The 26,168-nt window shown below is 39.2% G+C and overlaps 1 protein-coding gene and 1 long non-coding RNA gene across 9 annotated transcripts in view; one reads left to right on the top strand and one right to left on the bottom strand.

Annotated features, from left to right (window-relative positions):
• RALGAPA2 (Ral GTPase activating protein catalytic alpha subunit 2) overlaps window positions 1-26,168 on the bottom strand; it is a 320,907-nt gene that overhangs the window by 89,160 nt on the left and 205,579 nt on the right. For all 8 annotated transcript variants that reach the window (XR_004178987.1, XM_021921290.2, XM_021921288.2 and 5 more), the window contains 2 exons: window positions 24,922-25,077; window positions 16,675-16,833 (listed from right to left, as the gene is read on the bottom strand). Coding sequence is in view for 7 of the 8 variants with exons in the window: in XM_021921290.2 (XP_021776982.1) it covers window positions 16,675-16,833; window positions 24,922-25,077 (315 nt within the window). In the remaining variant the exon portion in view is untranslated. The remainder of the gene's footprint in view (window positions 1-16,674; window positions 16,834-24,921; window positions 25,078-26,168) is intronic.
• LOC116270779 lies at window positions 373-25,316 on the top strand. The gene is made up of 2 exons (XR_004178989.1): window positions 373-4,666; window positions 24,865-25,316. It is a non-coding gene; the product is annotated as an uncharacterized LOC116270779 (long non-coding RNA).

Below are 26,168 nucleotides of genomic sequence, written 5' to 3'. Positions count from 1 at the left end.
TACACTTCTGAATAACTCATGGGTCAACAAAATATTGAAATGGAAATTTAGCAATATGTCAAGCTAACTGATAAAATAAGACTAGCAGATATTATAACTTATACCTTATAGCAGTATTTACAGGGACAGTGTAGAATCAAATGCTCATATTACAAAGAAATAAAGACTGCAACACAATGAGATAGGCACCCATCTCAAGAAGTACTGAAAAACCAAAAGAATCAAACAAATCCATGTCCTTTGCAGCAACATGGATGCAGCTGCAGGCCATTATCCCAAGCAAATTAACATAGAAACCGAAAACCAAATACCGCATGTTCTCATTTATAAGTGGGAGCTAAACACTGAGTACTCATGTACATAAAGTTAACAACAAAAATTGTATAAAAAGATGGCAACAACAGAAACTGGGAACTAGTAGAAGGGGGAGGGAGGGGAGCAAGGGTCGAAAAATTAACTATTGGGTACTAAGCTCAGCACCTGGGTGATAGGACCATTCATACTCCAAACCTCAGCATCATGCAATATACCCAGGTAACAAACCTGCACATGTACTCCTGGAATCTAAAATAAAAGTTGAAAAAAAAAGAAGTTGGTTCTTTGAAAAACATCTAATACAATTGACATTTCTTTGGCAAGGTGAATCAAGAAAAAAAAAAGCACAAATAAATAATATTAGAAAGAAAAAGGAATCCAACTATAGATACTTAGAAAATATATGTAGCTTTATGCTATAAATTTGAAAATTTAGATGAAATGGCCAAATGCGAAGAAAAACAAAATTTAGCAAACACAGACACAAGACGATATATAAAAGCTATAATTCTATGAGCTTTAAAGTAGATGAAACATAGTAGAAAAAAACATTTTAACAAGGAAAAGCCAGCTCAGATGCCTTCACTGGCAAATTCTATAAAATCTTCAAAGAACAAATAACTATTATTTTGGAGAAACTTCCATAGTATAGGAAAAGAGAAAACAAACTCATTTTATTAGGCTAGTACAATCTTAATACCAAAATGAGGGGCCAATCTCACTCATGAACATGCATACAAAAACCCTAACAAAATATTAGCAAGCCAATTCCATAATGGGCAAAAATAACAATATCATGACCAAGTCGGGTATATCCCAAGAACACAATTTTCAGTAAAATCAGTCTGTATACAACCACATTAATAGACTGAATGACAAAAGTTGGGTAATCATCTCAAAAGACATTTAAACAAGTGTTTCATAAAATTCAAAATCCAGTTAAGGAAAAAAATTCTTAGCAATCCTGAAATAGAAGGGAACTTCCTTAATCTGTTAAAGAATATCTACAGTATTCCAGAGCAACTACTAAATAGTGAAACATTGAGAACCTGATGTGGGAGACTGTGAAGGAGAAATGAAATATCCCCCTACATCACATCTACCAACATTTGCACTGGAGATCCTTGCCAATACAGTAATGCAAGACATAAATATTAGGATTACAAACTAGAAAGGAAGAAGTAAAACTGTCGTTTTTTTAGATGACATAACTGTACTCACAGAATCTCCAAAATAATCTATGGCATATGGTCAGAATTAGTAAGAGGGTTTATCAAAGTCAACGGATACAGAGTAAATTCACCAAAAATCCAAATGCATTTCTGTCCACCAGCAACAAATGGTTAGAAAAGGAAATATTATTTACGAAAGCATAAAAATATAAAATGATCTAACAAGGAAAGTATAAAGAAAGTTACAAAACTTTATTCAGAGATGTTAGTATAAATAAATGAAATGATAGATTTGTTGTTGGACTAGAAGACTCAATATTGCTGTGACTTTCCTTCCTAGATTGACCTATTGATTTAATGCATTGCATGTATGTATCTTGACAAGCTGACTTTGAGACATTTATAGAAATGAAATTGACTAAAAAAGCCAAAGAAGAACTGGGTAGGGACTTGCCTTACCTCATAGCAAGATATATCCCAACCTGTGACAGTATGAGTAAGGTACATGGGACCAGTGGAGTTCCAGGAGGGCCTACCCACACAGCCTCCTGCTTGTTTGATGACTGCTGAAAACTCATTCACCAAGCTAACTAGGATATATTCTCCCATAAGTTGGGGATACTGACCCATAAGATATGTTATGTCCTTTTTTCCTATCCCTATGATGATAGTCTCTGACTTTAGTTTTTAGTACTTAAGGAGTACTTTAGTACTTAAGTACTTCCTAGAAGAAGACAGTATTCTCAGTGGGAAGTGGAAACTGATGGTCAGGTATTTTAGGCTCTGCAGACCACTGGACACTGAGGCAGTAAAGGAGGCTCCAGTATAGACAGGGTGAGTGATCCTGCCAGGGAAAACAGTGCTGCTGCTGTACAAAGTGGTTGGAGAAGGGTTCTCATGGAGCACTCACTCCTGATCCCATGCTCAATGGTAAATTTAATGGAAGACGACATCAAGTATTAGTCCTAAACAGAACCTTATCTCGGTATTTCATCCTGCTGAGCGTGTATATTTCACAACACCTAAAGTTTCTGAGTGACTCCTAAGTGCCCTCTCCTAGCATGATGACCAAAGCCTGGGGATTAACAAGATTTTCCACGACTGCAGACAAACTGAATTTCCTTACCACCTGCAGATTAGGAGCTGCATGTGGAGCCCCTATCATGTGTTCCTTGACTAAACAAGTACAGTGCTCAGGGGAGGCACACACCTAGAAGGTGCAGCCCAAATTAATTTATCTTTCTCAGGTTTGGGTCCAGATGAAGACACTTCATATCCAGAGACTCTTCTTGGCAAGATACTGTGAAAGCAAAGAAAGCCTTTTGCAGCAAAGTGATGACACTGAAGTCCATGTTGCAACACTAGCCAGCATGCCAGCACAAGGACATGCCCAGTTGTTGGAGCAAGGACAAAAAAGAATCCTTGGGACACAGAAAATGATCTGAAAATACCCATTTGATTTGTGGGGATTAATCTTTCAAGGATGCAATGCAGACATCTTGATTGTTCAAAGCAGGGCAATGAACAACCGAACTCTGTCCCGATTCCTCACAGATAACCTCCAGCCTCCAGGATTGGAATACTGCTGAGAGGGAGGTCACATTGAAAACGACAAATGAAGAATGTGCGTGGCTTAACTTACCCAGTTTGGTCAGTTACTCATTCTGCTAAAAAACTGCAGGTATTGTGTTCATAACAATGATATGACTGATTTCTGTGTCCAGATTTTTGGCACTGCCTTTATCATGGAAGAGGTGGGTAACTTAATACGAAGGTCTAGAATTCAAATTTCTCCTAGACTTCACACATATACCTATAATGTGAACACAGGATATGTATACAGAATATAAAAAGCATTTGCATACAGGTGTGAAAACTGATACCTCTCTACTCTTAAAGAGATTCAGTCTACTGGGATTCAGGATGCTGGACTTGGTACCAGAATCAAGTACTCTTGGATAAATTATTTACACTCACATCAACTACACACATGTATGGAGCACAAGGGCAGTGCTGTCTGCCCTATGGGCCTCACAGAGTGACTAAAAGGTTCAAATGCCCAAAAGTGTGTTGCAATAGTACTGAGAGGCAAGGTAAAAAACAACAACAACAACAACAACAAAAATACAATTTTGAGATACATGTAAAAACCTTAAGAGAAATGTAAGGTTTATTTCTGAAAAACAGAATTTTTATTTCCCTACATTCCTATCTCTGTATTATATAAATAAGTTCTCTAAAATACCAGAAGATATAGCTTTTGGGAAAAATGAATACTCAGAAGACTCTAAAACTTTGTCTGAAAATTCTAAAGACTACAGTGAATCTTTCTGGGTCAAAAGGGGCAGAGATTTCACATGTCATCTATTTAACAGTTATTCATTTGCATCATTTGATCAAAGTTCTGTTAAGGGCTGTGGGGGAATACAGACATGAAAAAATTGAGACTCTGAACTGTAAGTAGTTTGCAGCAGAGCTAAAACTATGTATTCAAGAAGGCAAAAGAGAAAAAAAGCTTTAGGGTGGACACAGATAAAATATTCTGAAGCTACAGAGAGTTCTTTTCTAGCTGAGAGAAGCCATAGAAGGCTTCATGTAGGAGGTGGTCATGACCATGGGTGTTGGCAGAGATTCATGGTGAGAAGAGTGGAGCACTCCGGACAAATGTTAAAATAGGAATGAAAACATGAAGTGGGTCTGGCTGTCTTTTCTAGGGCAGGGTTCCCCAAAGGGCATTTCAAGAGATTCTAATTTAGCTGAGTGCTAGCTGGTTTATATGAATGCTGTGCCTACAGTTAATGATTAAAGTATTACAGATAAATAAACAGAAAGACTGTGGATAGAACATGGCAAAGGGCTGCACAGTGCTCCTGAGGGATTCCTGAGAGCAAAGTGAAGTCAGAGGTAGGGCCACAAAAGGAAGTGAGGCAGGTGTAGAGGCCTAGACTGGATCTGAGAAGAATGGAAAGCTCTGGAATAGGTATTTACGGAAATGCATGGAGATAAGTGAAAAGGCTGAAGAACAGGTGTGGGAAGCCAGATGATATGGGACTTGATGAAATGCCCTGCAGAAATTATCAGCTTGCTCGAAAGATTCTGCACTGCTGTACTTGCCCACCCCTGCTCATCTACCCACTTCATGTCCTGGTCATCCAAATGAAAGCAATACAGAGCACCAGGTAAGTTTCCCATCTTTTACTTAATGGAAAGGCTGAACTGAAGGCACCCTCACTGTGTGTCAGTAGGAGATAAGATCTGGTGGGTGATGGGAATTGGAAAGGCTGCAGATCTGTTGGGTGTTCCTCACAAATTAGGTGGCCAGAAACCAAAATGGTAAAGTCAGGTAGGAAAGAGTACATGTTTTTATACCTGGAGAGAAATACCAGTGCCCATCACAGAACGATGGAAAGAAAGGGTCTGTGAAGTCAATAGTAATTGCAATCATGATCACAATCTCTAAAACAGATCAATGTAACTGGTAGGGAATATTGCAACAGTGAATTAGAAAATAATTTTAGGTGAAGAAGCCAACAAGAAAAGAAACTGTGAAAGTTTCTACACACATGCGAGAATGGACAAGTGGAGGGTTGCCACTGGGCTGAGCAGACCAGAGCTGCTTTCCATGTAAGCACCTGGCCAAGGACGGTCATCCTGAGAAGCTTGGCCCCAGCTGCGCCAAAGGTAAAATTTCCTCATCACTAAGGCATCAGGATCGTCCATCAAGGCTCAACCTGTACGAGACCTGTGGAACCTCATACTACAGGGCAGGTCTTCTCTTGGTGATCTGCCAATAACAAAGCACTGACCTCACGCGTCAGGGAAACCATGTGCAATACCCTAAATCCTGCATACAGACTTAGGAAAACAGAATTTCTTGGGGGTATTTCATTAGAACTACAAACAATATGTTTTTCCCACATTTCTAACCAGATCCTGTAAGTAAATCTCAGACAATCAAGAAGTTCTAATGAATAATGAGAGAATAAAGTGCCAGACTGGAAATAATGAAGGACAAAAATGAGAGGCTAAAAGGGGGAAAAAAGTAGTTTCTGGATATTCAGAGAGCTACGTGGACTTTGAGCTAGTCTTGTGCTCCAGTGATGCTGGTGCACAAACACACAGGTAAGGATGCCGTCAGGGGTGTCCTGCATAAAGGTCAGAACAGACAACCTAAAATGCTCTCTTCACATCTGAGATTTAGGATTCAATTCCCCCTCTGGGAAATTCACAATTCCACAGGGATTATGAATTGAGAGGATGTGTTTGTACTTGTGTATTTATGCCTGAGATGTCAAAGTGGATAACAGATAAATCTGCTAAGATATTGTACCAAAAGACAATCATTTTCCCATTGGGAAATACAATAGTAGTCACATTATTTACCAGAAACATCAAGGAGTCCATGCACTGAACATTTTATAAACATTTTATGAAAAGTAAACTGTGTTCAATCCTAAATGTCTTCTTGTGTGTTCTATGGTTCAGGGTGGGATGTGTGAAGGGGAAGGCCACACACCATCCTCCAGAACACATAACTCCATGTAGCACCAGCAAAGCAGCACTCTCTAAGGAGAGGCTGCTCAGGAAATGGTTCACTGGGCTTGGGCTAGATTCTTGAAGGTGGGAAAAGACAGATTTATATTCTATTTTGCAGAGCCTGAGCCAGACACAGAAAGGGATTTCCAAATAGTGAGAAAGTCAATATGGGAACAGTATGGCATCTCCATGAATATATTTTACAGATGGTTCATCACTTATTTGGGCCTATAAGTGACTCTCTTTTGATGCCTTTAGAGTCAATGATTCTTAGTGATTAGAGACGAAAATAATATACATAATAGATATTTTTGGATTACAAGATTAAGACAAAATAACAAAAGAATCATAGACAAGGGGTTTAAAAGTCCAGGAACATTTCATTTTTGATGATGAGCTCAATGACTATGACCCCTAATTACTGGACCAGGTTCTGATCTCAGTGCTCAATGTACAGTATGTAATTCTCACAACAACCCCATGAGGCCAGCACTTTATGCCTACTTCATGGAGCAAGAGATGAAGGCTAGAGGGGCTAACTGATTTGCTATAGCTTAAGCTTGTGCAACCCATGGCCTATGGGCCACATGTGGCCCTGGATGACTTTTGAATGTGGCCCAACACAAATTCATAACTTTCTTAAAACATTATGAGATTTTTGTTGTTTGCAATTTTTTAAGGTCATCAACTATTATTAGTGTTAGTGTATTTTATGTGTGGCCCAAGATAATTCTTTTACCAATGTGGCCCTTGGAAGGCAAAAGATTGGACACCCCTGCTCTAGTTCATCAAGTTCAGGATTTGGGCCAACTCCTCATTGTGGCCTTGCAGGTTCTGCTATGTAATGTCCCCTGTACTCCTGATGATTTTCCCTGCTCTGATGTTAGCTCCATCTGATATTAATATAGTTATTCCAGCTTTCTTTGATTAGTGGTAGCATGGTATATCTTTCTCCATTCCTTTACTTTTAAACTGTATCTTCATATTTAAAGTGGGTCTCTTGTAGACAACATAAACAGTTGGGTCTTGGCTTCTTTGGCACCTACTCTGACAGTCTCTTTTAATTGATATATTTAAGACCACTGACATGTATTTTATTCATTGTCCTTATTCTTTGTTTTTTTTGGTCTTCCACTCATTTGCTGCCTTGTCTAGTTTTAAGTGAGAATTGTGTATGAGTCAATTTTTCCCCTGCCTCAGCATATTATATAAAAAATGTTTTATTGGTGGTTGCCCTGAGTTTGAAAATACATTTATAACTAACCCAAATCCACTTTCAAACAACACTATACTGCTTCACAGGTAGTGGAAGTTCCTTATAAGAGAGTATTCCCAATTCCTCCCTCCTATCCTTATAATGTTGCTATCATTTATTACTTATCCATATGCTATAAGCATGAAATACTTGCTGCTATTATTATCTGGGACATAATTTTATCTGTTAGATCAATTAAGAATAAGAAAAGGGCTGAGTTAACAGCCTGGTTAACAGACTGACAATCTGTCCCAAAAAAAGAATAAAAAAACAGATTTCATTTTACTTGTAGTTCTTCCTTCTCTAAAGCTTCTCCCTTCTTTAGGTGGGTCCATCTTTATGACTTACATAATTTTCTTTCTTTCTTTCCTTCTTTCTTTCTTTTCTTCTTTCTTTCTTTCTTTCTTTCTTTCTTTCTTTCTTTCTCTTTCTTTCTTTCTCTCTCTCTCTCTCTCTCTTTCTTTCCCTCCCTCCCTCCCTCCCTCCCTCCCTCCCTCCCTTCCTTCCTTCCTTCCTTCCTTCCTTTGTTACAATGAAGGAAAGGCAAGGCAGGTCTCCTAATCACATATTCCCTCAACTGTTGTCTGACAAGGTCTTTCTCCTTCACTTTTAAAGAATAATTTCTCTGGATACAGAATTCTAGGTTAGTGTTTTGTTTTTTTTTCTTCAACACTTTAAACATATTATGCCACTCTCTTCCTGATTGCTTGCTTTCTGAAGAGAAGCCCTATTTATTACCCTTGCTCCTCTGTAGCTACTGGTGCCAGCATAGGAGCCCTCTGGCTCCTTTCAAGATTTTCTCTTTGTTTTTGGTTTTCTGTGCTTTGTATGTGCCTAGGTGTAGACACTTTGATATTTATTCTGCTTAGCGTTCCTGGTGCTTCCTGAATCTGTCATTAATTTTGAAAAATTCTCAGCCATGACAATTTCCAAAATTTCTTCTCCTTTCTCTTCCTTGTATTCTCATTACATGTCGTTACATCTTCTGTGATTGTCACACAGGTCTCGGAAGTTCTGTTCAGACGTTTTTCAACCTTTTCTCCCCTCTGCATTCCAGTTTCACAGTTTCTACTGACACATCCTCAGGCTCACAATTCCTCTCCTTGGCCATGCCCAGTTTACTCATGAGCCCATCAAGCATTCTTTGTTTCTGTCACAGGGTTTTTGGTTTGTAGCATTTCATTTTAATTACTTCTTGGAGTGCCTATCTCTCTACTTACATTAGCCATCTCTTCTTGTATGCTGTCCACTTTTTCCATTAGTATCCTTAGCATATTAATCATAGTTATTTTAAATTGTCAATCTGATTAGTCTAAAATCTCTGCCATGTTTGAGTCTGGTTTTGATGCCTGCTCTGTCTCTTAGAATTGTTTATTTTGTCTTTTAGTATGCCTTGTATTTTTTGTTGAAAGCTGGATATGATGTATTGGGTAAAATGAACTGAAGTAATCAGGCCTCAAATGTGGGGTTTTATGGTTAATTGGCTAACAGGCCGTGCTTCTTGTTTTCTATAGCTGTACATGTCAGAGGTTAAAATTTCTTTGGATGACCTTGCTTTCACCGCCCATGTTATTTCTAGGCTTTTTTACATAACTTTTCTTGAATAAGATCTAGGATGTGCAGTTCTTTCAGCTGTACTCCCTGTTACTATACAAAAGCCCTCCTGACATAGTAGTTGGGTATGGAAAAGAGGAAGCATTCTATAGTCCTAGCATTACGTCTCAGTCTTTCAGTGAGCCTGTGCCCCTGGACTGTGACCTTCAAAAGTGCTTCTCAGTTTTGTTTTCTTGTCTCCTTCCAATCCCAACTTAGATGAGATAGGAAGACTAAAGGGAGTTCGTGTTAAGTGTTTCCCTTCCCCCAGGCCAGACAGGCTGTGTTAAAATAGTTTCTCTTGGCTGGGAACAGTGGCTCATGTCTGTAATCTCAGTACTTTTGGGAGGCCAAGGTGAGTGGATCACTTGAGTTCAGGAGTTTGAGACCAGCCTGGGCAACACGGTGAAATCCCGTTTCTCCAAAAAAATACAAAACTTGGCCGGGTATGGTGGCATATGCCTTTAGTCCCAGCTACTCCGGAGGCTGAGGTGTGAGGATTGCTTGAGCCCTGGAGGCAGAGGTTGCAGTGAGCTGAGATTGTGCCACTGCACTCTAGCCTGGGTGGCAGCCAGACTCGGTCTCAAAAAAAAAAAAAAGTTTCTCTTGAGGGCAGACTTTGTTATGAAGAACAACATACTTTGGGTATACAGTCATCCCTAGGTATATGAGGGGGACCGGTTCCAGAACCAATGCCCCACCCCTGTGCATGCCAAAATCCAAGCATACTTAATTCCTGCAATTGGCCCACAAATACCAAAAGTCAGCCCTCCATTTACATGGGTTTCGTTTCCCACAAATACTGTATATTTTCCATCTGTGTTTGGTTGAGGAAAAAATCCATGTGTAAGAGGACCCACAGAGTTCAAACCCACGTTGCTGAAAGGTCAACTGTATTTCCAAATGGCTGCTTTCTCCCTTTTTCTGCCAAAGAGGGGATTTTCCTCCAGTTTTTACTGTGAGAACCTGGTAGGTATCCTAGAGGTAAAACTCACAAAAGTGTGAGGGATTACAAGCCAGCCCCACTTGACTCTATTTAACTCTCAGATTTGTCCACACTAAGCCTCCTGCAATGAGTGAATTATAATTTAAGTATTCCTATTGTGGTATTGGTTTCCCAGAGGTTTCTGCTACTGGGCTTCTGTTCTGATAAGCTGTGATTCTCTATATCTGCCTGATACAGTCTCTCTTGTCTCAACTGCTCCTGCTCAAGGCTGCTTCTAAACATCTACCCTTTGGTCAACCGGTCACCAGCCAGTCACTACTATGCCTGGAAACAAACATGCCCAAATCACTAAAACTTACCTTCACTGTGAGGATGGCAGTGATGACTACCAAGCTTCCTCCATGCTGACTGGAAACCAGACATCTCCCTATCTGAATTAAAGCAGCCTTCTTCCTGCCCATTCTATCACTCTGCTTTACTTTCTTTGAAACACCCATTCCTATAAAAGAGTCTCGGCTCAACCATTTATTTACTTATTTAGTGGCCATCTCCCTTACTAAAATTTAGATTCCAGGAGAGTGGGACCCCCAACCCTTGACACAGTATCTGGCATGAAGCAGCCTCAACGGATAGATGTTGCTTGCTTGACTGAATGAAGCACTCCTGTTCCCAAGGGACTGATTGCTGGGCATTAACCAAATCTGTTGCCCCTTTCGACATTTCTAGAATAAGGCCTCTCGTGACCATCTGTCTTTTGCTTCATGGAGATGCATGAAAGGCCAGGGGAAGGGTGAAGGGAGTGGCCTTGGGGTCCTGAGTAACCTTCTTCCACTTCCACAGTTCTGTTTGGTGGGTTTGAGAAAAATGTTCCACAATTAAAACACAAAGATCTAAAAACTGCAAAGATTGGGCAAAACTGTTTTGATATCAGTATCTACAGCACAGAGGAAGCAGTCGGGCCTGTGAGAATTCAAATGGGAGCAAAGAAGGATGAGACTGTTAGTTCTACTAGTGATTTAATAATGAGCTTTCCCTCTAAGATAGTACTGGTAGAAAACACAGGCATTTCAGTTCCAAAGAGGAAAATGAAGGACCTACTCATAGTCTAAGAGTAGGTACAAATAAGAAATAATAAGAAAGAATAACCCTTTCTTCCATCTATCTTTAGTAACACCTCACTTCAAAGAGTTTATTTAAAAAATATTCTGCATAAAAAAATAAGTGTACTTCCTCTTATGGCTTATACTAAAAGCAGTCCAGTAACTGGCGAGGTGGAGTTGTAATGAAAGTAATAATGAAAAAAAAAAAAAAAAAAAAAAAAAAGGAAAAAACCCAACAACAACAAACTAATACGTTTCAAGTGTTGCACAGAAACTACTACTGTAAAGATAAATTCTCTGATTCTGGGGCAATGAGTGCTCTTTCCTTTTCACAGAAAAGTTCTGTGTGTTCCAGACACCCATCCTCCTTGCTGGGCTGAGTGGCTGACACTGTGTGCACCTGTGTGCAGGAACTTAGGCAGTTGAATGCTGAGGGGTCTGGGGAGCCTGCTGTCTCTTGAGTCAAAAGGCCCTTCCTACTGAGTAGCTCAGAGGCAGAGAATGAGAGCTGCCTTGCTTTCTTACACTACCATTTGCCATTTGGTATGCATTTACACAGGCTGGCTCTCTGGCTGGCCAAAGGAGAGAAGATAAAGCAAATAAGAAGATGATGTATATGCAAAGACCAACTTAAAAAAGGGGAAATAACGTAAACTTCTGAGGAAAATCAGTTGAGAAGAAATTCTCAAAAGCCAAATTGTTGCGAAAGATAAAATAGCGGCTAAGAGCTAATAATAGTCGGCTATAGATTTTCTTCCGTCTGTATCAAGGCTTATTGTATAAATAAACGTTCTTTAGTATTCTTCAGCAACTGTTCGTGGGTGACTCAGTCTTTCAAAAACTGGACAAAAGGAATAATACAAATCCCTTGTATCTAGGGAATTCCTCTAATTAGAAGTGGCAATGAATTAGAGAAGAAATTTGATTTTAATTTAACATCTGCAAATGACAGATGCCTTTTCACATAGTTCTCAATGTCATTCCTTTACTAAAAATAATGCTAATAACAATAATAATAAATTATCCGAACAGAACATAACATAGTAATCCATTTAATAACCTATTTTAGTACATTCTGGTTGTTTGGTATTTTCAATGATCTTTTCTAAATAAATAATTCTTTGTGTATTCAAAGGTTAACAATTTATTGTCCCTGAGAAGTTCCCAGAGCATTTTAAAGGGCATGATTTAATCTTAAACAGGTTAGTTGGCTGTGATTGGGATAAATATTTAAGAAAACCTGCACATATAAAATGAAAAGAAAGAAATTTACATAACCATGTTGCAAAGTCAAACACTCTCCCTATACCATGAGGTCACACTAGTAAGCTTAAAAGACTTCCTTTCAAACTCAGTGCCAATCCTAGGCTCCTCTCAGCCTCCCATGTGCAAATGCTCTTGTAAATTCTGGCACATCAGCCTTTTCCCAGCATTTCTGGGCACCTGCTCCAGGTACAGGTCCTGGGCTAGATGTCACCCTGAAGAGGGATGCATGAACACACACGAACACACGAACGAACACACACACCCACACCCACACCCACACCCACACACTCTCACTCACTCACAACAGCTGCTGAACCTTTAAGAGAGCCAGCGACTACTTCCATGAAGCTCTGGGGATAGTCAGGATTACTTAAGGAAAGGTGCGGGCAGCTAGGAACAAAAGGATCCAAAAAAAAAAAAAAAAAGGTATTTAGAATCCCTTTAAGGACTACAGAGAAGCCTTGATTCTCAACCAGCACTTCACAGCTGAGGAAGCTAAGGTTCAAAGAAATGGAAAGATCTGCCCAAGATACCTACCATCTTGCGGTAGGCTTAGAAACATAACTCTGGGGTCCCATCTCCTGTCTTACTACTTTCCATCCTGTGCTTTTCAGAAATCATTGAATCACTATCATTTTTTTCTCCATGCCCATGTGTACCAGGGCTGAGTAAGCAGAATTCAGAGGACTTTGGCATGTTTTCCATTTACAAAAGGGACACTCTGGTTGAGGTGAAGAGGAGGACACTTCACCAAAACTTCCTCTTGTCTCAACTGCTCCTGCTCAAGGCTGCTTCTCAACATCTACCCTCTGGTCAACCGGTCACCAGTCAGTCACTACTATGCCTGGAAACAAACACGCCCAAACCACTAAAACTTACCTTCGCAAATTTCTAAAGGCAAACATTTTGAACTCCAGTGTTACTTTCCAGATACTGAAAGGGAGGGAAAGCAGCGTGGGTACTCACTGCAGTGTGGAGGCTCTATGAATCACTTTTCTGAAGAACAACTCGGGCATTTTAACAAACCCCTTGAATCACTCACTTTCTACTCTATATGCAACTCTTTCCTTGACTGCTGACTTAGTAATAAAAGCTGGAAAAAACATAAGACTAACAATAACACATTTCTTTTCTATGACCAAAGAACGATTGTGTCAATGTTTATGGAGATGGACTTATTTTAAAAGTAATTCAACAATGGAATGATGCTGCTAAGCACACTGATTTTTTTTTTTTTTAATGAAAAAAAGAAGTTCAATCCAAAGCTCAAGAAGTGAACAGGCCCTCTCAGATGAGAGGGTTTTATGCGTTCACACAAGCACACCCACACTTCTTCAACATACCATTTCACAAATGCTGTGTATTATTAAGAGGAGGCGGATTCTGCCAGGCACATAATTTGTATATTTAAGGGAGGTGTATGGAATGAAAAAGCGAAATATGTTAAATTTCAAAGGACTTGGAAGCAATGCTGCCTGTAAGCTTGTATTACAAATAGCCCTACATTATTACATACGCTATTAATGAGGCCGAGTGAATGAAAGTACACTTTGAATATGCATGACTCTATCCAATGAGCAAGACTTTTGTGTACTGATGAGGTTTTTTTTTTTTTCTCTCTCCCAAAAAAGGATTAAAATTATTCTTAGAGAAGCATGGCTGCCCAGAGAACAGTAAAATAAATGTACTTAGACCACAGAGTCATACTATACTCAGATGAAATATACAGGTGCTAGAAGAATGCCTTTGACTCTACCTACAATTTTGGAAACTTATGCATATCCTGTCCTTCAAAAGGAATATTCCTTAACTTCAAGCAGCTGCGTCATTACAATTTCTAAGAAAAAATTAATGATTTTGGTGGAGATCCCTAAAAGTAGGCAAGGTTAAATAAACCTTTTGAGTACAAAGCCTTCCCTTCCACAGTAAGGAACACTAGTTAAAAGGCTGGGGAATGGGTAAATTATTGCACCAAATGGCTGAGAATTAATCTCTGCTGACTAGCTGTAATCTAACGAGGCGTCTGTGTCCCAGGGAGCCCGCAGCATGTCCCTGGCGGTATGTGCAGTGTGTCGAGTCTGCGTGGCACCCTTTGTCCTCGCTCACAGGCGGCCTTTCCCCTCATTGTCCATAATATCCTCATGCATCTGGGACGCGTGGAATGCATTCATACTAACAGACTTACCATTGTTTTCTCTCAGAAGCTTTGTTGAGCAAAGACTGCATCACGGTTACTGATAATTATATTGCTTAATTAATCAAGACAAAAAAAATTTGCAAATCATTGCCTGGTTGCCAAGCAGGGAGATAAAAAATGACAACAATACAAGCTGAAGCAATATAACAAAAGTAACAGCTATCTGATCAGAAATTCTTATATAATGAAGCTATTAATGCTAAATCGGTTAATGTTAACATTGCTCCAGGTGTCTCTACTTAGATGCAAACAAAAAGGCTAACATTATGGATATAAAAGGCCAAATGTTGCCATGGATTCTGTAACCTGATAGAGAGGACAGCCTTTTCATTTGATTAGGGAATGCAATTTAAATACCAGGGACTGAAGCCAAACAAACAGACTTTCCCTCCGCAAGCCTCTTGCATTCACCCTGGGGTCAGTGGTTGGTGAACAAAAGGTCAGCCACACTTGCCCTGGAAATGTCTGGATTAATTTTATTACATTGTAATGGTTTGTACTTTAAATGTAAAGATAATACTAAATTTCCAGTTGGCCATTATTCTCTTCTTCCCTTTAGGCTTTTTGAATTAAAATATTAAGAAAGCGATTTGCTCAATTCATCTTGTTAGAATTTATAGCCAAATTCATAAAATGTGCAAACATTTTATAAGAAAGTTTACAAGGTATGTTAATAATTATATTCATGCATTATCAATGTACTACCTTTTTAAAAAATCACTTTTGATTCTATAAAGTGAATTAAAATGCCTTGTATGTTTTTTATTTAAAAATAAAGGTGACATTAAATGACATTTTAGAGGCCCATGTTGAAAATGAGCTAATAAAGCCAATTAATCCATACTAAATATTAAAGAAACACGTTTCCTCTTTTTGCAAGCTACAAGTCACTAAATTCACTGGTTCCCTTATGTTAAAATTTTCAGTTTAATTCTTTAAACTAGTGTTCTTCATGGACAAATACAAATGTTAGCACTAAGAGACATTTTCATACACAAAACCGAAAACTTTACGCACATGGACATCAGAATAAAAAATGATGCAAATATTTAATATGAAGTGACTTTTGGCATCTGCGTTCCCTGAATAGAAAAGAGGGTTCCCTTTATGTCAGGCTTTGCAACAGCCAGAATGGGACTTTTATGAATTCAGGAGTTGACCCACACTGCATCTACTCTGAGAATAATAAGCATGTTAAACCTGGAATTCATTAAGTATTCTCTCTCCATAGTAGTAATAACAAACAACACAACAACAACAATAATAAGAAGAAGAATAATAGCTAACACTTAAGTAGCTTTTACTCTGGACCATGCACTGTTTGAAGCATTTTCTATTTATTAGTTCATTTAATCCTCACAACTTTAACCCTTTAGATTAGGTCATAAATCCTAATATGAACAATAAATCTGTTGTCTATTATTTCAAAGCTTTAAAAGAGAGTTTTCAGAAGCGTAACTTTCAGCTCCTTCAGGAGAACAACTTGAAATGAAAATGAAGCTGAAAAACACAAAGTCATTCCTCTTGAGAGATGGCTTAATATGCTAATGTTTAAGAACTTTAAAAACACCCTTCTATTAGTAATTCTAAAACAAAAACAAGTTGCTATATAAAGCATGGCTAAAATACCACTAAAGGTATGACAAGGATCGAAACTGCAGCCAATTTAGTACACAGCACACAGATCATTGGATTGTTCCAGCTCTTCCCATGATCAATACCAATTGACATGGCTGAACTGATTCTGCAGCAAGGTGCTCCAATTGTTGAAACTCATCACATGGGCCGTGCTCCAGAGGCCCAGCCTCTTTGTGGACATGACTGCAATCCTGCAGGATTGACCCCATTAGCACAGTCAGAGGTTTGGCAAGTGCCTGTACACCAGGCAAGCTTGGATTCCATACCCATGGTTCTCCACAAAATGCTAGATGTGATATGGGGTTCCTTCAACTCTTATTATTAATCAACATACCCAAAATTTCAAGTTACAATTTTTCAAAAGTACAAAATTTAGAAAACTTAAAACATTTACAAAATAATAAATTTGACATTATAATTTCCAAAGAGGTATAGTAATACAATAACAAAATGTTGTGCTCATGATGAAAAATTCTTTGAAAATCCCAATTCATATTTAATTCCTATAAAGCATGCATAATTCAGATACATGTAAGACATTCAACAACAGGATGAGAGTCCCTTTTAACATATTTGTATCATTGATTTTCAATGACAGTGAATCACACGGCAAATGCTGTATGAGTCAGTACAACAATGCAATAAAAACGACGTACCTCAGGTTTCTTCGTTATCGCGATGAAGAACATGTGATTCTTCATTGGGTAAATAATGATTGAAACATCTCCAAAGGCGGTTGGGATAATACCCCTGCGGTAGTCCCTGGAGTGTTCAGACCAGACAATATGGACCTCGTCATTCCCCAAGTGACGAAGCTGCAAAAGCAAATTGGCTCTTTATTAATCAGGGTGATAACAGCAGTTTATGAGGGGTCATGGCTTACAAATTGAATTATAAAACTCAAAGGCCAAAAAAAGTTCACTATCAAAAAAGACTACACCACTGATGTTCTTCTGTGAGGATTTTACAAAGCACAAGTACATAAAAACACAGCCTATCTTCTTAGTGCGTTGGTACTAAGATAAGGCATGCAAGCTTCGCAGGCACATTACAGCTGGATGGGGCTGAAGTCTTTGAAAGAATTTATTTTCCAATGGAATTTTACTCCTGCATCAGTCCTATGCTTTGTATTGCTGAATATGTTTCTAAACAATTTAACAGCATGTGTCTTTTATTCTACATTGCAGTTGTGCTTTATGAGACTCTCAATTCAATGGTTACTATGAACATAAGAATATGAACATAAGAGAACATAAGCCATTACAACACAATTGTTATCAAATGTATAAGAAACTAGATTTGTGACAAACCTTTAAGAAAAAGATGTATAAAATTACTTTTGCTTAGGAAATGAATAACTGTTGCTTAAGTCTGATAAGAATACCCCTACCTAGCATTTAAAGAGTGCTTACTGTATAGAAGGCATGTACACACATATTGTCTCATTTAATCTTCCCATTAACTCTCTGAGGTAGATGACATCATCTTCATCTTATCGTACAAAAAAGAAATGGGCGCTCAGGAAGGTGCAGGCACCACCTACCCGAGGGTGCATCAGCAGCAGTGACAGAGCGGGCCCGGGACATGCACTGGGGCTTCCAATTCAGGGTCATTTTCACTGTTTCAAAGCTACCTAAGCCTGCACCCAAAGTTACTTTACTGTCATTGCTTAGCAGTGTAGCCCACTTGTTTTATCATCTTATACACAAAGAGTCTGCAAAGAACAAAAGCAAATCACAGACTCCTGGCCTCTTTGAGGAGGCCTTACTAGAAAGATCTCCAAAACAAGACCTCTTGAGAGTTCTTTCAGGCCCAGGCTTTGTCAGGTGTAAGAACACCCTTAATCAATCTCCTGCATGATGACTGTACCATCTCAAGCTGGAGAAAGCTGCACACGAAATCATTTAAGTGACAAAGAATCAAAGTGTGACTAAAATAAACTAGATTATAAAGATTAAAATGTTGGCCAAAATTGAAGTTCTGAAACCACAAAGGCTGGTAAGGTCCTCTGACATCTTCTGGGAATTTGAGATTCTCGTTCTCTCACATGGAACTGCAGAAGGATGCTCTCCAGCACCACGAACAAGTATTTCTTGCTTCCTTATCTAACAGATGAACATTAAAAATGACTAAATTCAGAAGCAGTTTAATAAAATAGAGATGTGTTAAATCTAACATTTTTAGTTTTATCTTAAATTATTTTTTAAAAAGATGTTCTGGAATACTATGTATTTAAAACGTGTTAGCATAAATACAATTTTCTTTAGACTATTGGACCACAAAAAGAAAATCTCAGGTGACCCCAACATAGCCTCTTTTCTATTTATAAGGCTACAAAAGGAAGCTCATTTGCTCCAATGCCTGTTTACTCTTCACTCTCATAGTTCTGGGAATGACTGTACGGCCAATTATTTAAAAAGTGACCTGTGCCTATACCATTGTACCTATACTGAGGGGTGCACGATTCAACTGTGTTTGAATGTGGGCTCTGAGACAAATGCAACTGCGGGTGCTGAGCACAAGTCATGATGGTCCAGAACAATTTAATGGTATCTATGACTTTCTAATGGCAAAATTACCCAGTACATCATTTTTTTTCCTTCCCCCTTCCCATATAAAGGTAAAAGAATAGCAGGCAAAAGGTGTAGCCAACCCCTTACATAGTTTTAAACAAAATACAACACCGGGCCTCCTAGTAGTGCTGAACAGCTCTTTCTATTTCTCCATTCCTATATTTGCTACAGCTTTTCTTTTCTTTTTAATAAAACATGCAAAGACATTACAATACACTCCTAAAATTCAGTCCTTTTGAAGTAAAAACATGGTAGCCAGCATCATCAAGAACCTAATATAGGTATGTTCTCAGGGAAATATGAATAGTATCTAACTGGAACTGTAAGGGGAATTAAGACCTGCAGAAGGCAATTGTGAGAACTGGGGCTATCCCAGAGTTCACACTTACGGCCCTCACCCTGCAAAGACAGCCAGCTTCAGAGTGGCTCTGGGTCCCTTGGTATAATGCTTGCACAAATGTCTGAATGGAAACTGCGGGTGCTGAGCACAAGTCATGATGGTCCAGAACAATTTAATGGTATCTATGACTTTCTAATGGCAAAATTACTAAACACCCCTCAAACGTGCTGCCACCACCCGATGTGGGTGCTCTAGTATCTGTGACAGCTCCTTTTGATCCACAAGTATTAGCTGCAAAACATTAACTGTGAGGTAATACCATGATTATTGAAATTTTGTAGTTACTTTTCCATTTTAAATTGGGTTACTCAATTACATAACCTAAGTATCTCTTAATTTTACTTGCATCTGTATTCTCAGAACTACTGCAAGGGAGGGTAGTTTCACACTAATAGACCCATCCTCCCAGTGTGGCAATTCTGTCACTAAGGAAAAGCTATTTTTGTGTGGTAATGATATGATATATTCATCATCTCAAAGCTGCTTTCAGTGACATGTGACTCAGACTTCTGGATACGTCACAGTTTAATTAGCTAAATCACAAAACTAAAAGCTAAGGCCATGGGAACAACTGGCTGATAAATCTGGAGTAAAGGGCAAAAATATGGCTTCTGTTGCCTATAAGAAAACAGGTAGGTAAAATAAATAAAATTCATCTGGGCAAACTGTCAACCACATCAGAACATACAGAATACTCTGGACACCTCAAAGTGTTGCCCAATTTAAAGAAGAGTCCATCATACAGACCTAATTTTGTGAACATTAAAGAACTGTGATTAGAGGCCCTCAAATTAGAAACCCACCAGTGAGTTCAGTGAGTACATACAAGTCAAGTTGATCTGGTTCCTATGTAACTGGAGAAGAATGATGAGTCTCCTGGAATGGAGCCGGTGTTTATGTTAGCTACTCCTTCAACTGCACAACAAGCTCCAGAATGCCTGGAGACTCATCAGGCTCAGAACAAATGCTCAGATTTTAAGTCTTACGAAATCAATCCCGGCTCCACAACTTTTCATCCTAACAGAGTTTTAAAGTCCCTTTGCCTAAGCCATTCTGTCTGTTGCTGCTGCCAGGCTGCACGCCACTGGTGACACTGGTCATGGTACACACCTAATAGGCTGACCTCCTTTCTCGACTAATTGCATTACATCGCCAGCTGGCTCCAGAAGGAGTCGTCTGTTTGATTGAAGAATTCCTGCTCCACAGTGGGCCCGGCTGCTACTTTTACTAAGTAACAGTCAGGCCTGACATCCCCATTGTTCAGCTGACAGTGTGCCCATCCTAAAATCTAAGTTTTATTTGTAAATTAACCAAGAAACTTCCTGCCAGAACAGCGCTGCCTGGAGACTGATAATGTGGGCCTTTCATCCCTTTTCACTCGTACTGTATCACTGCCAATTTGTTTTTTATGTGGCTGGCCAGCCTGAGGCTATAAAAGCCTTGTAAGACATAAGTGCAATTATAGTCCTGGAGTCAAATGAATTGGACAAATCCAATAGCACAGCTCTGTCCCCACTCTGCAAACCCCTACAGCAGTTAGATTAGCTGTGAAAAATCTAATCTAGCTAGAGCTAACAAATTTCTGCAGTGAAGGATCAAGAGTTCAGTATGGGGTTGCAACCGGATTGCAGAATTGAAAAAGTCCCCCCGTGATGGGGGCAGAAGAGAGCATGAATCACTTTAGAATTTTGTAGCTCATTTTTAAGCTGTTAGGGACAATTTAGTTAGAATAAGACAAGGAACTGTGGGCTGCTGTTACTGTGACTGATTTTTAGTCTAGCTGTGAGACATCTGATAAAGAGAGTTTATCACTAATGATGCTAAATCTTAGAGCTGCAAAAGGTATCAGCTGAATTTTGATTATTACAGTAGGGAATCTTTCAACCAGGCCAAGTCTTGGAACATTATTTACAGCCTGGCATTTTAACAAGAAAACATGTCTTTTCTCAAAAAAGAAAAAACAGTCCTACTTTACTTAAGAAATAATTTTAAAAAATATTTTATATTTTAAAAATTATATCTTTTAACAAAATAATTCTCAGTCATAAGAAAAGTATAGAATATGGTGACACATTTGCAAAGCAGAAATAATTTACAATGTACTGCAAATAAAAAAGATGTGTCAGCCCAGCTTAGGATCCTGGTAAGCTACACTAGAGTCTGAGATCCTGGTGAACTCTTGGAGGGCAGAGTTCCCATTGCTGAGAGCTCTACAGCCAGGGGCAGCCATCAAAACCCAACACTGAGGCAGCTCCTCCAAGACCTGTGGGAACCAGCACGTGGTCAGCGCTTCTGACTGTAGTACTGCCACCCCCAGGAGGTCATTATAGCATGCTGGGGCAGGAGAGGGAAAGGCTGCTGAGTTTTTGAATGCACACTGTGCTTTGTACATCTGAGACACTTGATCGCTATGAAAGTCGTCTGTAATTGGGCTATGACTCGAGTTCTGATGTTTCACATGCACTGTTGCCCATCATATAGAGGCACACCTCAGAGACATTATACGCTTGGTTCCAGACATATCTGCAATAGGTTTTTTAGATATTGCAAATATTGCAATAAAGCAAATCACACAAATTTGTGTGTGCACTGGGAAAGTAGTATGCCTAAAACTTATGTTTACTATAGTCTATTAAATACGCAATAGCATTATTTCTTAACATACATATATTAATAAAAAAAATTCTATTGCTAAAAGATGCTAATGATTATCTGAGCCTTCAGTGAGTTGTAGTCTTTTTTTGATGGTACAGGGTTTTCCCTTGATGTTGTTGGCTGCTGATTGATCAGGGTGGTGGTTGCTAAAGGCTGGGGTGGCTGTGGCAATTTCTTAAAATAAGATAATGAAATTGCTACATTGATTGACTCTTCCTTTCATGAAAGATTTCCTGTAGCATGTGATGGTATCTGACAGCATTTTGCCCACAGCAGAACTTCTTTTGAAATTGGAGTAATACTCTTCAAACCCTGTCACTGCTTTACTAATTAAATTTATGGAATATTCTAAATCCTTTGTTGTCATTTCAACAATGTTCATAGCATCGGCACTGAGAACAGATTCCTTCTCAAGAAACCCACTTTCTTTGCTTATCCATAAGAAGCAACTCGTTATCCAGTCAAATTTTATCATGATATTGCAGTAATTCAGCTACATCTTCAGTCTCCACTTCTAATTCTCTTGCTCTTTCTGCTACATGTGCAGTGACTTCCTTCATTGAAGTCTTGAATCTTTTAAAGTCATCCATGAGGGTGGGACTCTACTTTATCCAAACTCCTGTGAATGTTGATATCTTGATCTGTTCCCACGAATCATGAATGTTTCTAATGGCATCTAGAACAGTGAATCCTTTCCAGAAGGTTTTCAATGTTCTTTGCTAGATCCATCAGAGAAATCACTACCTATGGCAGCCATAGCCTTATGAAAGTTCTTAAATAGTAAGACTTGAAAGTTGAAATTACTCCTTGATCTGTGGGTTGCAGAATATGGATATTTTGTTAGCAGGCATGAAAAACAACATTACGCCTCCTTCAGAGCTCTTGGGTGATGAGGTACATTGTCAATGAGCAGTAATACTCTGAAATAAATCTCTTATTCTGAGTAGTAGGTCTCAACAGTGGGCTTCAAATCTTCAGTAAACCATGCTCTAAACAGACGTTTTGTTGTTCCATTTACAGAGCACAGGTAGAGTAGATTCAGCATAATGTTTAAGGGTCCTAGAATTTGGGGAATGGTAAATGAGCACTGGCTTCAACTTAAAGTCACCAGCTGCATTAGCCCTAACAAGAGACTCAGTCTGTTCCTTTGAAGCTTTGAAACCAAGCATTAACTTTTCCTCTCTAGTTATGAAAGTGCTAGATAGCACCTTCTTCCAATAGAAGGCTGTTTTTACTACGCTGAATATCTGTTGTTTAGTGCAGCCACCTCCATCAGAGATCTTAGTTAGATCTTCTGGATAAGCTGCAGCTTCTCCATGAGCACTTGCTCCTGCACCTTGCACTTTCATTTTATGGAGACAGCTTCTTTCCTCAAACTTCATGAACCAACCTTGACAAGCTTCAAACTTTTCTTCTGCAGTTTCCTCGTCTCTCTCAGCCTTCATAAAATTGAACAGTGTAGGGTCTTGCTCTGGATTAGGTTCTGGCTTAAGGGAACGTTATGGCTGGTTTGATCTGTTCAGGCCACTAAAACTTTCTCCGTATCAGTAACAAGCTATTTCATTTTCTTATTATTCATGTGTTCACTGGAGTAGCACTTCTAATTTCCTTCAAAAAATTTTCCTTTATGTTCAAAACTTGGGTAAATGTTTAAAGAGGTCTAGCTTTTGGCCTATCTCAGCTTTCAACATGTCTTCTAATCGTTCCTAGCTTTTGATTTCTAGTGAGAGACATCCAATTTTTCCTTTCACTTGAATACTTTGAGGCCACACGGGGTTATTAAACGGCCGGTGGGTGAAGCAGTCAGAACACACCCAACATGTATCAATTAAGTTTGCCATCTTATATGGGCAGTTTGTGGTGTCCCAAAATAATTACGATAGCAACATCAAAGATGACTGATTACAGACCACCATATGAGATGATGATGATGATAATAATAATAATAATAATAATAATAATAATAATAAAGTTAGAAACACTGTGAATATTACAAAATGAGACAGAGACACAAATGAGCACCTGCTGTTGGAAAAATGGTGCCGATAGACTTGTTTAAGGGTTGCCACAAATATCCAATTTGTAAAAAATGTAATACCTGTGAAGCGCAATAAAGTGCTGCACAACGAAACAAGGTATGCCTGTACATAGTCCAGACATCTGTGGTTGCAGTGGTGAAAAAGCAAAACCGTGCAATAAAGAAATAAAGCAGGTACAGTGAGGCCAACCTGCCAATATAAAGCACCTGGCTAATGGGGCAGGGGAAAAAAAGAATCAATTAGACCAACGGGCAATAATGAGGGATGATGGTCAGAGACATCGTCCCAGGCACTGTGCTAAGCAGTTTCATAATTTCATAGGAATTATCTCATTTACTTCACTCAACAACCCTGTAACATAGGCTGTGTTTTTTATCTCACTTAATAGATGAAAAACTGAGGCACAGGCTGATGAAATAACTGAATATACATCTGATCCTTGTTGCGCCTGTCACCGCGGTCTGGCTATAACCACCACAGTAGACTCCCCAGTGGCCAACCTTAGTCAGCACGTGAGGTGCTGCCCTCAGTCCCTTGCATTTATGTGGTAGGGAGAGAGAAAGGTGGGAATTCTAGGTTCCCCACCTGCTAGCAGGCCAAGTGAGTGCAAATCACAGTTGCTCTGAGACGTTCTCCTCATCTGGAAGCTTACAGAGGCAGATCCGATTAGAGGCTTCCTTCCTAGAGTCAAATGCCTTTTCTTTTAAGGCGCTCCTCACTTTTAACACAGGGTCGCCCGAGGCAAACATCCTGCAGGTTGGAAGGTAAAGGCCAAGTTCCCTGGGGGAGGTTCCTCAGGGGTGGATAAGGTTTCCTTTGAATTCTAAGGAAAACTGGCCACAGAGCAAGTTGAAGAATAAAAGGTAAGGGGCAACAGTGGGGCTGCTGGGCAGCTGCGCACCTGCACTTAAGTTGACAGATGCTGCCAAATCGCTCTGTAGCAAGCCTCGGAGGGACCTGCTTTCCCAGAGCCCCACCAGTACAGGGTTATCATACTTTGTAACCTTTGACAATCTGTGAGATCAAAAATGTCATTTTCCATCAGGTAATATTCACCGGAGGGAAGATCCAAAAGTAACATTTAAGACCCTTTCTTTTCCTAAACCTTAATCTCAGGGTCGTAGAGTTCAGAGGAAACCATCTCAGTATGCGTTCTACCTTTGTATTTGTCTGTCCTAGGAGAACCTCACCAACAAACCAGGGCAGCTAAGAATGGTGCCCGAGGAGACGCCTTACCTTTTTGGTGAGGGAATCATCTGAGTCTGACGGCATTCGAGTGGAAACGTGGAAAATCACTTCCACAGTCGAGGTAGCATAGTAAGGGGCCGTCTGCCCGGTGCTGCCATTGCGCTGAAGGCCACCCATGAACCCACAGTGGGTGGAGAGATCCACCTGACAAAGGTCACAAAGAAGAAAGAGTGAGGATCAACAATGAGCTGTTCTTTCACTAAGCAGGACTGTGAATTCACAAAAACATAAATTATTTTCATTTTTATATCTTTCTTTCTGATTACAAACAAATGTAATACAAAGTTAGACCAGATTAAGATGTTAAAGAAATAAAAAACATTAAAAATGAAAGTGCTCTATAATCGTATCAACTGAATAAAACCACTATCAAACTTTTGGTATATAATCTCTAACTTTTTTCCCACCTGTATGTATAAATGTATGTGTGTGTATATATATGTGTGTGTGTGTGTGTATGTATACATAGGTTCCCTATTGATGGAATTTGGGGGTTTCTGCTTTTTTAAATCAGAAAGCACACTCAAAGGAGTGTTCTTCTAAGACGCTGGGTCAAAAGGTACCAATATTAAAAATATTCAGCAAACTTTGCTAAACTGCCTTTCAAAAGGGTTGAACAACCACTTTACACCACTGCTGAAAGTTTATGAGTCATAATTCATTTTAAAGTTATGGCATGAGTGTTCACTTCTTAGTGTCTTTATCCAAAATGTTTAACTTGTCATAGACTAGTATTCTTTCAGTAAAATACCTATTCTAACACATATGAAAAAAGAAATAGAAGAATCTCCTCCGTGCCAAATACAGTAAACATATACTCTTAAAACTCTAACTGATAATGTATGACTTAAAAATATATTAAATAACTATATTCTATGACAAATTAGAAGTAGCCTTACTTGTAAGAACAATGATTTACTGGAAGTGCAGCAACTGTTAGACTCAAACCTACTTGCCTTAGTAAGGATGTTGTTTTGATTCTCATGTACTCTTACCCTGTCCCCATCCCTATCTCAGTCCCCTTGCTAGCACTGAGCTCTCAAAGGCACCCAGAAAGTTTTTCACAGCACAGGTACTCAAGAAACTAATAAAAAATAAGGAAATTGGCTGGATGCAGTGGCTCACGCCTGTAATCCCAGCACTTTAGGAGGCCAAGGCAGGTGAACCACCAGGTTAAGAGATCAAGACCATCGTTGCCAACACGGTGAAACCCCGTCTCTACTAAAAATACAAAA

This window comes from Papio anubis, chromosome 16, assembly GCF_008728515.1.
Source record: "Papio anubis isolate 15944 chromosome 16, Panubis1.0, whole genome shotgun sequence".
In the NCBI taxonomy this organism is placed as follows: Eukaryota; Metazoa; Chordata; class Mammalia; order Primates; family Cercopithecidae; genus Papio; species Papio anubis.
The sequence above is the reverse complement of the archived record's forward strand: the minus strand, read 5'-3'. Positions and strand labels throughout refer to the sequence as shown.